Genomic DNA, 14172 nt, shown 5'->3' on the forward strand with positions numbered 1-14172 from the left:
AGTGAAGCAAAACTTGATCAGCTCAGAACTACTATCGGTGACATTAATTGGGACAACATTCTCATAAATAACAGTACAGACAACAAATAGGAGAAGTTTAGAAACATCCTAATGACCTCATGTGAGAAATGCATACCCTTTAAAAATAAAAGAACTACAAGTGGGAGGAAACTAATGTGGCTTGACAAGACTATAAGGGAAGGGGGGGGGCAATAAATGAAAAAAAGAAAGTGTTTAAACCACTAAAACAAGAAGGCAGCGAATAAGTGCTAAAACATACAGGGAAAAAAAACAAATCATGTAAAAAAAAGATCAAAATTACTAAGCAGGAGGAGAGAGACTGATTGCCAAAGAGAGCAAAAATAACCCTAAACTATTCTTCAATTATATAAACAGTAAAGTATTTGCACCGAAAGCACTTCCAAAATACAAAAAGAGGTCTTAAAGAGAGCCTGGTAACTATAGGCCGATAAGTCTCACTTCAATAATTGGAAAAATATTCGAGGGGTTTCTGAGAGATGCCATCCTGAAATACCTCAAGAAGTACCCCACCATGCACCAAAGACCTACTATATGAAGCATGAATTCAAGAAAATAGACACCATAGTGTAATGGCCCGAAAGGTCCTCCAGGATAGCCACACAATCATCAGTTATGTAACACCTAGCTATGTGCTCCTAGGAGACATAGAAGGTGCTGTACATCAGAATAACCCTGTTTTCCCCTTTCTTAACAAGCTAAAGCTAAATACTTGGCAACAGCTGGCTGCTGATTGGCTGCTTTTCACGCTACCACTGATTGGTAGAGGGGAATGGTGTGAGAGTCCAGAGCAGGAAAAATAGCAGGGTGAGGCAGGATGTTAGGGGGAGGTGTAGAGAGAAAGTGCTGGAGTTAAGAAAGAAAGTGAAGGAGGAGTTAGTCGGGGTCGTGAGGAGGCAGTCATTATCAGCAGACACGGCAGGAGATGCAGCAGTGTGGTGTGGATCTAACGTGTACCAATAGGAGAAGATGAGCCTTCACAAAGTTTCCTAACTAACTGCAGTGTGGAGGATAAAGTGTGGAACCCATCTATACAACAGTAAGTTGCACGAGCCCCTGTTTACAGTGAAGCCAGGGAAGTGTAAAAGGGCCCATTACTAAAATATCTTCACCAGCTACATAGCAATCGCTAGAGTAACCCAACAGATAACTGGGAATCCCTCTAAGTAACCTTTCAATGCAAACAGAGAGAGAGCATTGAAGCTACAAATTGTCTTGTCTCTTCAATGAAAGTGTGGAGCAACGTTGATGTCTACTGTAAAGTAATACCACTGCCATTGCTGATGAACTGTACCTGCTGTTTTTCAAACATTTTACCAAAAGCTGAAGTAAACTGTGTATCTCCAGTTTGCACATCAAGGCTGCAAGGACTCATGTCAAATATTTCTACACTCAGTCTACGAGTCCATTAACATAGAGATACTGGCGTCACGTGACAAACCACCATAAATAATTGTTGACTGTAATAACCCTTTGTGCCACTGTTCGCAACTGAGCCAGGCACCTTTGCTTCCATTGCAGGGAGAGATTGCAGAACCACCCGTGACATCCATCATGTTTACCTGTGGTCTCCCCTATATTGGTGCGCCCTACTCGGACGCTGCAATAGCATGACATCACTTATCACTGAAACACAATAAAACTGCAATGTAATGTGACTTTTGGGCAGTCAATGCAATACATATCCAGCAAATTTCTGTGGCCCTAAGCCACCACTCAGCAATTATATTTAATGTATACATTGGTAACTTACGTTGTTGTTAGCTCCCTCGCTAGTAAAGATGTATAATGTGGGGTCCCTCTGCAGGTAGTATGAGCTCAGTAATGCATCTGGTGCCCCCAGGAGAAGCTGAAAGGAGACAGATTTTCATAAGGAAGTGATTATCATCAAAGAGGTGAGCAGGAGATGACTGATCGGCAAAAGTAGCCCAGTAACCGGGGCCTAAAAATCCCATGGAAGACCCATGGAAATAGTAGGCCCAGCTGGAAACTGTCAGCTTTGAGAATATATAACAAATTTTAGGATTACTTGTTTTTTATGTTCAATAGAAGTGTCACCACAACAGTGAGTATTTCTTTACTCATCAAGCTATGAGCAATGCCATGAGAACTGGCACTCTCTGAAAGTGAGAGATTCTCCTTTGCTTCCCAGTATCAGTCTAATAACAGTAGTAACCCTGTGGATACCCCTTTACACAAAATTTGCAACCTATTTTTCATTGGCCCTGAAGAACCCTTCTACATTTCCTGCATTACAACCCTACACTCCACACACCTGGTAGAATGAGTGGAAGTTCCTTTCCCCTGTCTGCTGCTTCAGGACCCGGGACTGAAATGAGAAGACATCACATTTAGAAATAGTAAAATGTTAGCCCTAGTATGAAGTACATGATCTTTGCCAAGATGGGAGGTAATGATTCTTCCTCTCACTTTCTCCAGGAGATAGTTGTTGATGTGTCCTCCAGTTGGGTCACCCTTGAAGTCAAAGTTGATGTCCATGTATTTACCAAATCTACTAGAGTTGTCATTGCGGTTGGTTTTGGCATTTCCGAAGGCTTCAAGGACACAGTTGGACTTCAGCAGAACATTCTTCACCCTGGAAAGATTGAGATACAAAGATGACACAAATCTACGTCTTTAGCATAAGTGATTGCCAAGTTGTGGTATTTAGTTCCAGAAAAGATACTTAAATGGATTGTCCCATCTCAGCACTGTCTGGCTGAGATGAGAAACCTGCGGCTGGTTTCCCGACCACCTCGTCAGGTATTGCAGAAGCAGCCGAGCACAGCAGCCTTATGTTACTTCTGGAACTTCCATCGAAGTGAATGGGTGTTACGAAAACAGTATAGGACAGTGCATTACATTTTGCTAACAAGGATGTTACACAAACACCATAGTCCGCTGTGCAGTTTCCGTAACTCCCATTGACTTAAATAAGAGTTTCGGGAGCAGCATAAATTTGCCTCGCTTGGCTGTTTCCACAACATCTGGTAAGGTGGTCGGAAAATAAGCCACAGGTTCTCATCTCAGCCATGAATTGCTTAGTTGGGAATACCCTTTTAACATTCAACAAGGGTTCTTACTAATCAGCAGATTTTGAGCCACAGATGTGGGACCGTGATGGGATTTACAACCACGCCTCACAACAACATGTACTTATTATGAGACTCAGGAGCCTGGCTGTGGGCAGACCATCATCACTTTAAAGATATTATGCACCATTATAGTGTATTGGTGCCTTTAAAGGACACAATAGAGTATATGTCACTAATTTAGGACTTGGGAGATGAGCGTTTGATTCCAAATATTGGGCATCAGTTCTGTCTAGCAAATCATCCACTAATGGTTCATGTTACAGTGTTATTTAAGGTCTGTGTAGCAGTAATACATAGGTACTACTGTACATTGTACTATTGCACACACGTCAAACTTAAGCCCCAAGGGGCGCATCCGGCTAGCCACCTCATTTTATGTTGTCTGTCAGCTGTGCAACAACCTACCGCGTTCCCCTGAAAATAAGACACCCCCTGAAAATAAGACCTAGTAGAGGTTTCTGCTGAAGTGCTAAATATAAGGCCTCCCCCCAAAATAAGACCTAGCTCTGTCCCTGCTGTGATGAGCTCCCCCTGGTGTCCAGAAGCTGCAATACCATCCCTGCTGTACAAGTAGTCCAGGAACTGCTGCGGGTGATCATTACAGTCTCCAGACAGAGTGTGGGAGACAGGTACTTTACAGTCCTTATTTTCTGTGGCCCTATGTGTGTCAGGCAACCAGTGCGTCACTTTGATTCTTTAGTGGGTGATCGTTACAATATCCAGACAGTGTGTACACGAAAATAATGGTAGTACAAGAAATTCCTGATAGAATTCCCAGTTTGTCTGGTTATGCTGGTTTGTGATGACAACTACTGTACAGTATATAAAAATTGTTCATTTTTTTTGTTCAACACAAAATGTGAATTCTTCTTTATGGAAAAAAGGTCATCTCCTGAAAATAAGACCTAGCACAAGTATTATATAAGACACTGTCTTATTTTTGGGGAAACAGGGTAGCAGACATTCCACCCACTCAGCCCGATGCTCTGATCCAGCAGCAGCTGCTGCTGAGTCTGGTGACTTCTGACCTCTCCCCCCTGGTGTCTGTGTGTGCCGTCCTTTACACAGCGCAAATGTTGAGGGGAGAGGTTAGCACAGGCTCAGCAGTGGCTACTAGACCGAAGCTGTAGTTTGGATGAGTGGCATGCCTGTAGGTATACTGCCCGGCCAGAAGCCAATAGGGGGATGGCTATTACTACTGAGGCCACTATGGGAGGGTCACTATTACTGCTGAAGGTATGATGGGGAACACTATTACTACTGGGGCCACTATGGGGCTCACTATTATTACTGGGGCCACTATGAGTGCAATTACTACTGGGGCCACTAAGGTAAAATGGTTCTATTTACACATTTTGCCCAGAAGCTTCCACAAATCGTTATGTCTGTTGATAACCATTAGAGATGAGCGAGTATACTAGCAAAGGCACATTACTCGAGCGAGTAGTGCCTTAGCCGAGTATCTCCCCGCTCGTCTCTAAAGATTCGGGGGTCGGCGGGGGGCAGGGGAGAGCGGGGAGATCTCTCTCTCCCTCTCTCCTCCCAACTCCCCGCCGCAACTCACCTGTCACCCGTGCTGGCCCCTGAATCTTTAGAGACGAGCAGTGGGATACTCGGCTAAGGCACTACTCGCTCGAGGAATGTGCCTTAGCGAGTATACTCACTCCTCTCTAATAACCATCCAAAAGTTATTTATCACTCGCCTTTCCACCTCCGCTCGTTGTGTGGGGTTGGTTATGGCCGCAATGTACTGCATGATGTACTTGCTGGCTTCAGTCTTTCCAGCACCACTCTCACCTGTAGGAAACAAAAACACATTAGATACTAGTTGGAAATATTTGAGACGTTGTAATCACTACAGCTTCTGGTGGTTGGTTATACAATCATGTTCAGAATGAGAACCATGTAAGCCAGGTGGAATCTCTTCTCTGCATTAGGCCGCCTGCACATGAGAGCCTGCAGCAGAATCTGACCCTGTGCCCAGCCCGCATACCTGTCATTTTGTCTTTTCTTCTGCACTGCGGATGATCCGCACGGCTCACCGTCGGACATGCGCAGTACAGTGGGGGTTTTTTAAACTCCTGCTTTCCCCACATCATCACCTAGCAATAATGCGTAATCCGTGATCTGTCCACAATGTCAATGGAAGCCGTCCATGAGGAACCCGCGCAAAATAAACGGGAGACGATCGTGGATTCTGCTATTCAAATCGAGTCGTGTGCAGGTGGCCATACTCAGTGATACACTACATATAATGGAACTGAGACTTATTAAAAAGTAAACAGCTGCAGTACTACTTGTGGCCAGAAGTGGCAGTAAAAGACCTTGAAAGAGCAGGTTGGGAATTTGTAGTCTGTTTTAGGGCACACTCATTATACATTGTCAATATTCAGCCCATCTATGAAATGTTAAGCTTTGAAGTTATGAAATTATTTTGTCTGCTATAGTCAACACTGGGCAACAAAAGTCAACATATGATTTAAACTTTATGCAGATTTCAGTTGTGAATGATCCCAAGCAAGGATGGGGTACCTGATATAACAATACATGTGTCCTTTGCTCTGCGTTTCATGGCCTTGTACGCTGCATCTGCAATAGCGTAGAGATGCGGGGGCCTCTCGTACAGCTCTCTACCCCGGTAATATTCAATCATTTCTTTTCCATACAAGTCCATGTTTTTATAAGGGTTCACAGACACGACAACTTCTCCAATATATGTGTAGATCCTGCCGCACTCAAACCTGTAGAAGGGTAAAAAAAAGATTGTCAGCTTCTGGGTCTACTACAGTTATTGTAGCAGTAATGCTGCACCAGTGGTGTATCTAAGCCTACCATGTGTCTTACCATGTGCCTTACCATCTAAGCCTACCACTGTCTGCTGAAACACAGTATATAATCCAATGATATTTTTTCCCTGAGGCTTTGTATCTAATCCTATAATATGTGATACCGTCTGCTGAGCCGCTATTATAAGGTGTGGCAAACAGTTTATTATTATTATTTATTTTAAAGCGCCATTACTTCCAGGGCAATGTCCAAATGAAGAAATAAGAGGTACATATATAACCACGTTACACATGTAATATGACAAGAATGATAAGCATCCACTTAAGACTAACAAACTGATATGAAAGGAGAGACGACCCCACCCACAGGGCCTACAGTGTACAAGGGAAGGGGAAGGAGACAAGAGGTGGACTAGAAGGTGCTCATGTTGTGGTGGCCGCAGGGTTACTGTAGGTTGTAGGCTTGTCTGAAGAACTAGGTTTCCAGGTTCCCTTTGAAGCTTTCCCAGGTGATAGAGATCCTGATGGGTTGAGGTAGCGAGTTCCAGAGTAAAGGTGAAGCAAGAGAGAAATCTTGGGGACGATTATGTGAGGAGCAAACAAGGGGACAGCAGTGGAGGAGGTCTTGCAAGGACCGGAGGTATTAGGATATTAGGTCACAGAAGTATGGGGAGGGAGTACTTTATGGATGGCCTTGTATGTCATTGATAATAACTTGAACTGGATTGTCTGGGTAATAAGCAGCCAGTGAACGGATTGGCAGAGGGGAGAGGTGGGGGAGTAATGGAGAGTGAAGTGGACAGTAAAGCTGAGGATGGATTGGAGGCATGCAAATGCATTGCATAGGAGGCCACAGAAACGGACGCTGCAGTAGTCTAGACGGGAGGTGGTGAGGGCATGCACCAGCATTTTTGTTGACTCAGGGTTGAAGAAAGCTTGTATCCAAGTGAAGTTTTTGAGCAGGAGGTGGCGAGGGCTTTTATGTGCGGGTGAAGGAAAGAGCAAACTAAAATGTTACACTGAACGGACTTGTGGGACGAGTGAAAGCATGGAGCCATTGATTTTGATTCTTAAGTCTGGTGGAGGTGTTGAGTGAGGCAAGGGAAAGATGTTGAGTTTGGCTTTCCCCATGTTAAGTTTTAGGAAGTGAGAGGAGGAGAAGGAGGATATAGCCAATAGACACTCTGGGATTTTGAATAGCAGAGGGGGCAGGGGTGTAACTATAGGGGATGCAGTTGTAACTGGGCCCAGGAGCCTTTTGGAGCCCATAAGTCCTAACGTCTCCATATAGGGAGCCTAGTAGTATGAATAAAGCATTATAGTTGGGGGGCCCTGTTACAAATTTTGCATTGGGGCCCCGAATCTGGCAGAGGGGTAACATTTGGTCCAGAGAGATAGATGTGAGTGTTATTGGCATAGAGGTTGTACTGAAAGGCATGGGAATTTATACCATGAGTGTAGGTGGAGAAGAGTGAGGGTCCTAGTACGGAGATGTGAGTGAGCGACACTAAAAGTTCAGTCAGTGAGAAAAGGCCAGGTTTGTGATGCCAAAGCAGGAGAAAGTTTATAAGGGAGTAGTTGACTGTGTCAAAGGTAGAGGACGGGTCATGGAGGAGGAGTACAGAGTAAAGTTTTGAGACTTTTGCAGTTAGCAGATTATTAGCTTCTTTCATTAGGACAGTTTTGGTAGAGTTGTGGGGTCTAAAGCCAGATTGCCATTGGTTGAAAAGCAAGTTGGAGAAGAGTTGGAGCGAGTTTAATTGCCCAGTGTCCCTGTTTCCGAGCAAAGTCCTAAATATAGGAACTCAGTATGAACTAAAATTACCCAGAATTATTTTAAGTGCCTTGTGGTATTGCTTGAGCCTTGAATAAGGATGTTTATTTTATTTGAGAACTACATGTTGTATTATGTGTACTGTATGTGATAGTACAGCCCTATTAGCATGGGAGCTTATTTTGCGCTTTACCTTGAGGTATCATTTTCTCTATAACTAGCTCTGTATCTAAGCCTATCATTTGTAATACTATCTTAAAGAGCCAGACAGCTCTATAATTCTTCTTATATACTAGGGACAAGGACATACCATGTTCCTGTGCTCACCTAGTGGGAGCAACGCTTGTGTGGTGGTCTCACTGATAACAACCAAGTTGGGTGCACACATTTTACTATCACACTGCCCAGAACTTCCTGTTCCATGTCCGGACTCTACCATATAGTGAGAGTTATGAAGTGCTGAAAACAAAATTTGGGTGCAATTCCCATAGACACTGCACATTATCACTTCTCTTGTGTACTAGGTCCCATTATGGGAGTTATAATTGAATATCCAAAAACAGTTTTCAGATGTGTCCCACAGTGGATCCATTCATTTTAATGAGAGAAACGGAGTCCAAAGGTGCAAAGCTTGGACTCTGACCTGGTTTCCATTTGTTTGCATGTTCTTTGGAGGACACAATAGAATAGTTGTGTGAAGTTTGAATAAGTACACTAAAGACCCATTTACACGGGATGAGTGTCGGGCAAACAGTTTCTACGTGACTGCATTGTACCAACAGTGAGATTTGGAGGAGGTTCTGTGGGAGTGTTTATACTGAGAAGGTCTAGGTCCATTGGTTATAGTGAAGTCCACACTCAACGTCAATGGGTACAGAGACATACTGGACAATGTGGCTTTAGCTACCCTGTAGCAATACTTTGGTACAGCTCTGTGTCTCTACTAGCATGACCGAGCACCATGTCATATAGAACGCAGTGTTGAGGCTTGGTTTGAGAAGGGCTGCAAAGTTAATTAGCCAGCCCAAAGTCCGGATCTCAATCCCTCTGACCATCTTTGGAATAAACTAGAATGCGGTATCCATGTACGCCCAGGAAGGCCATCATCCCCCGCATCACTATCTGAAAGCTGTCCTTGAGGAATCGAGGCAAATCTCTTCACACATCTATTGGAATTTGGGTCATGCAATACGACAATGATCCCAAGCACACCAGGAAATCTACATCAGAAAAGAAAAGAATCAAGGTAATGTAACGGCCCAGACAAAGTTCAGACCTATACCCAATTGAAATGCTGAGTTGGGACCTTAAAGGGGTTCTGTCATTAGAAAACAAAAATTCAATACTTATCTATTCCTCCCCGTCAGTCATCTTACCGCATCTTCTTCCTGATGATCTTCTCCTGCCTACTGTAGTCACCCTGGGTTACCTCACCTCATGCCGTCCGATTCTTCTTCTTCCGGGGTTGAAGCATCCATTGCATTTTTCTTCCTGCAGGGCAATGTACGTTACGTCACTAGTGACAGGGGCGTAACTATAGAGGATGCAGGGGATGCAGTTTCACCCGGGCCTAGGAGCCTTGGGGGGCCCATAAGGCCTCTCTTCTCCATATAGGAAGCCCAGTACTATGAATAAAGCATTATAGTTGGGGGCCCCATTCCAGGTTTTGCATTGGGGCCCAGGAGCTTCAAGTTACGCCTCTGACTAGTGACGTAGTGACATGCGCAGTCTCGGCAATAGATAGGCATTCCTTCCTAGGCAGTGAACGTTACATCACTAGTGACGTAACCTACACTGACCAGAAGGAAGAAGAATGCCAAGAATGGACGCTCCATAACAAGAAGAAGAGGATCCAGACGGCTGGAGGTGAGGTGACCTGGGGGACTGGAGAAGATCAGCGAGGAGAAGATGTCTGGGGAGGAATAGGTAAGAATAGATTTTTTTTATGGTTCAAACAAATTTTATTTAGTCATCCATTCAACTAACGTAGGCAATCACATAATGTAGTTATCCATCATGCCCTGCCACCAACATTAAACACTGTTCCAATAGCTTACTTTGCAATACGATGACTATATTTTCCAAACGAAATACATGTAGAAAAACTTCAGAAATTAGAGCATGGAAGTAGAAAATAGGAAAAAGAGAGAGAAAGAAAAAAAAAAGGGATAGAAAAGAAATAGACACAGAAGATCTCCGATGCGCCCAATAGGGGCACCGTCCCCGCTCGCTCGTTTGTACCTTTGTTTAGGAAACTGGAACTGTGACAGTTTACTTGGATATATCCCCTCTAAGGAGCCATTCCTTGAGTCGATCAGATGGTCTCAACATCAACCATATCGTCCACGTCGCGTAGAACTTCTGAAGCCTACTGTCATCTCTGGCAATGGTCTCTTCTAATTGTCTTAAATGGTCTATGTTTTCCAGCCAGGTAATTCTGGTTGGAGATGTTGTTGACTTCCATAGCCTTGGGATTGCCTGTCTCATGGCCAAGATGAAGAATCTAAGTAGACCCTTTTTTGCCCCTGATATGGAGCCTGGAAAAATTGATAACAAGGCTATTTCTGGGGAGAAGACGATCCCAGCATGAGTTAAAGCATTGTATAGCCTATTGACATCCTCCCACAAGTTCCGGATCCCAGGGCAAGACCACCACAAATGAAGGAAATTCCCTTCGCCTGTCAGGCACCTCCAGCATCTATTTGATAGCTGGGGATAGATTCTAGCTAATTTGTATGGTGTTTTATACCACTGGGAAACTAACTTGTAATTCATTTCCTGCAATTTACTTGAAATTGACACCTTATGTGTCAGGATCAAAGCCTTTGACCACTCTCCATCTGGGATTAGTCTCCCCAGTTCCTTCTCCCACTGTACCTTAAACCCCACAGTTTCATCCTTTGTCTCCTCTGCTAGCAGAATGCGATATGAAAGGGAAATCTCATTTGTTGGCGGGACGAATAGATTTTTTTAAAATGATAAAGCCCCTTTAAGAAAGCTGTGTATAAATGAATGCCAACAAATCTCAATGAAAAGAAGCAATGTTGTAAAGAAGAGCAGGCCAAAATACCCCCAGAACAATAAAAGTATGACCGTACTTCAAGTTATTGCTGCTAAAGGTAATTCAACAACCTACTAATTAATGGGGTATACTTAAGTTTTCACACATTGCTTCTGCACTCTGGCCTAGTTTTTTAAAAATAAATAATGACAAGGCGTAATATGTCAAGTGTTGTTATTCATCTGAGGTTGTATTTTCCTAATTTTAACAACTCCCAAGAACCAGATTTTGTCTAATTATGTCCTATTATTTATGTCAAATTATTGAATTCAATTTTACACAGTAGTGTCACTGGATTTCAATTGAAAATGTGAAAATATTGAATTACAGTTTTTAATATTTGTGCCATGTGAATAGCAAGAAATATGTGAGCAAAAGACACGCATTGTGAAATAGGTGAAGTTTTACTAACAGGGTCCCAGACGCTAAGCATGCAGCTTTGTCATAATTAACCTTTGTAATGTTTACACATGCCATAGACTTTGAATTGTTCACTTTGTCTGGGAATGCCGCATTATATAAACCTCTTGCATTGGAGCAATAAAACAGAAGAACAGCTTGGAAACATCACTTGAGTGTTTCTTACTGTTTTCTTTTCCAATGCATCCAATAATAATAATAACCTGATTGATAAGTCTACGATGTTCCTTGAGTATTGCCTAAATTAAGTCATTACTCAGTACAGGATAAGTAATTTAATTTATGTACACAGTGACTTCATTAGCGGAACAGTGAGTGCAGCTGTCTAGGATGAGATGAAAATGAAGGATAAGGCAGTCACTAGATTACTTGTCACCTCAAGAATGGGCAGAAAGGGCATGCTGGAACAATTTGTTCATGAAGACGCCTCTACAACATGTTGATAGCACAGGGCAGCAGAACTATATAAATGGCATTGTCAGCTGGGCACCTCCGGTCCAAAGTTTGCATGGAGGCCCTTAAGTTTTAAGCAATGCTTTTAGATATTTTGGCTTCTGCCACCCACATTATTACGAGTCTGGGGTGTGTCTGTGCATCGGCAGCTGCGTGCACAGTGCATTGTGGTCTCAGCTGATGAGTAACACCTTATCCGGCCATTTTCAGAGAATATGCTGCAATTGGTCACATGTTATGCATTATGACTGAGCTTTGTCTCTTATAATCGTTATATAGAACACTGTAAAGAAAGAAGTCACTAAATGTATACTATATACTGTATATATATCTCCACAGTATCCTCATTAATCCACAGAAATATCTGCATATTGTCTAGTGTTTGAATAAGAAGATTGGACCTGTATTGCCTTCTAAACTGGGATAATAAAGCAGGTGCAGAATCATAGAGCAACAGAACAGCACCCCAAGTGGTCAAGCCAAAGAAGTAACAAAAACATCATTCATCTGTTTATAGAGTAACACCAATCAGGGACCTTTCTCACAGGAAGGAAAGTTCGACAACAGCGTTGAGGAATATGCCCTCCAGCAGAATATTCAGCACAAAAATCTGCACTGATAACATGCGGATTTTGGTGCGGAATTGAAAATAGTTAAATTCTGCCAGTGATTTTGCATCAAAACCCACAGTTAGCCATGTGGATTATGATGCAGAACTCAGGGATGGCATATTCAGCAACTGCTGCAGAATATTCTGTCCTGTATGAAAGGTTCCTCATCAAATATATGCCCTCCTGCGCAACATTCAGCACCAAAATCCTCACTTGTAACACGTGCATTTTGATGTGGAATTGAAAATAGTAAAATCCTCACTGCTAATGCGTGGTATTCCGGGGTGGCATATTCTATCCCGTGTGAAAAGTCCCTAAGGGTGCTTTCGCATGGGTGGAATTATTCCGAACTCACGTTGTGGATTTTGATGCGGAATGAAAATGTCAGAATTCTGTGCAGAATTTTGTGTAGAATTCTGGGATGGCATATTCTGCAATACTGTTGCGAAATAATTCCAGTGGTCTAAAAGCGGGACCTTTTTCACAGGATAGAATATTCCATAAATGCATTATGGAATATGCTGTCCTTGAATTTCGCACCAAAATCTGCTTGGCTAACTGCGGATTTTGATGCGGAATTTCTGGCAGAGTTCTACTATTTTCAATTCCACAACAGAATCCGCATGTTAGAAGTGCAGATTTTGGCGCTGAATCTTTCACAGGAGGACAAATTCCGTAACGCTGTTGTGGAATATTTCGTCCAATGTGAAGGGTCCTATTATACAAGCAGGGGCGTAACTAAAGGCTCAAGGGCCCTGATGCAAAAGGTGAGCTGGGGCCCCCCCCTCTATCTGTATCCGTACGCATACCTAAACCATGCTGCACAGAGGCATAACTTGAAGCTTCTGGGCCCCAATGCAAAACCTGTAACAGGGCCCCCAACTATAATGCTTTCTTTATAGTACTGGGCTCCCTATATGGAGAAGAGAGGCCTTATGGGCCCCCTAAGGCTCCTGGGCCCGGGTGCAACCGCATCCCCTGCACCCTCTATAGTTACGCCCCTGTATACAAGTGCTGTTAATGCTCATGTAGCAGGTTTAGCCAAGACATGGACATCAAGTAACCCTAGCCTGATATTAAGTGCATCATATCTCTGAGATGGGAGACTCACAGGGGAGCTCCACCCAAATTTACCTTCTGATTTGAATATGACTTTTGCCCAGACACCAGATGTGAAGCATCTAATTAGTCCATTGATTTCTTTGATGAGCTCAGTTTCAGTGGGTCTGAGTAGAGGTTCTGGAGTTCTACAAGTTGCTGTGGACCCTTTATCTCAGTAATTGGTGACGCTCCAATTTTAAGGCGCCCCATCAGTTATATATACCATAACTATATATACAATAAGTATATACAATGAAATATATTGTATATACAATTCCTTTTGAAGATATATTTGCTTTCTTAGAGGGGTTTCAATTTAACCTACCTGAGTTTCAGATTCGCCATAAAGTCCTCCATGGTCACGTTGTCCAAGAGAACAAAATCCGCTTTCCCAAACTCCAAGCTCTCCTGCTCCGCCATCCCTCCCCAGAAGATGTGTTCTTCTGACCCAATATTGAGGTGTGAATAAAATGAAGTGAAGGATCACACTAAAATTTGCAGATGTTGACTCAAGTGCACAGGAAGACTGAGTGAAGACGAAAGCCGGTCTGCAACTTCCTGGTGCGGTTTGAGGCGGGGAGCTTTGAAGGGAAGTTAAGAGATGATTGTGCCGGCTGTGGATGGATGACAGCAAACACGAACAGACGAGACCACAGATGATCGTCACTGACCACAGATAAAGGGGATGACCCATGCGAATGATGATATCACCATCTTAATACAATTTTACTACTATGGCTATTCTTACTGCGGTCAGCGATCACTGGCGCCAGCTGCTGATAAAAGGAACATCAAGGAAGGGAAAATAGTATAAATGTTTATATAGAATTAA

General features: G+C 43.2%; 1 protein-coding gene across 1 annotated transcript in view; it reads right to left on the minus strand.

Moving 5' to 3' along the window:
• Positions 1 to 13853, minus strand: part of LOC136586513 (unconventional myosin-Ig-like) — a 174755-nt gene extending 160902 nt beyond the window's left edge. Inside the window, exons 1-6 of the mRNA XM_066584633.1 lie at positions 13666 to 13853; positions 5667 to 5875; positions 4838 to 4931; positions 2470 to 2635; positions 2315 to 2368; positions 1793 to 1888 (exon numbers count right to left, since the gene is read on the minus strand). Of these exons, the coding sequence (XP_066440730.1) occupies positions 1793 to 1888; positions 2315 to 2368; positions 2470 to 2635; positions 4838 to 4931; positions 5667 to 5875; positions 13666 to 13760 (714 nt within the window). The 5' untranslated portion in view covers positions 13761 to 13853. The remainder of the gene's footprint in view (positions 1 to 1792; positions 1889 to 2314; positions 2369 to 2469; positions 2636 to 4837; positions 4932 to 5666; positions 5876 to 13665) is intronic.
• Between the last annotated feature and the right edge of the window lie 319 nt (positions 13854 to 14172).

This window comes from Eleutherodactylus coqui, chromosome 12, assembly GCF_035609145.1.
Source record: "Eleutherodactylus coqui strain aEleCoq1 chromosome 12, aEleCoq1.hap1, whole genome shotgun sequence".
Lineage (NCBI taxonomy): Eukaryota > Metazoa > Chordata > Amphibia > Anura > Eleutherodactylidae > Eleutherodactylus > Eleutherodactylus coqui.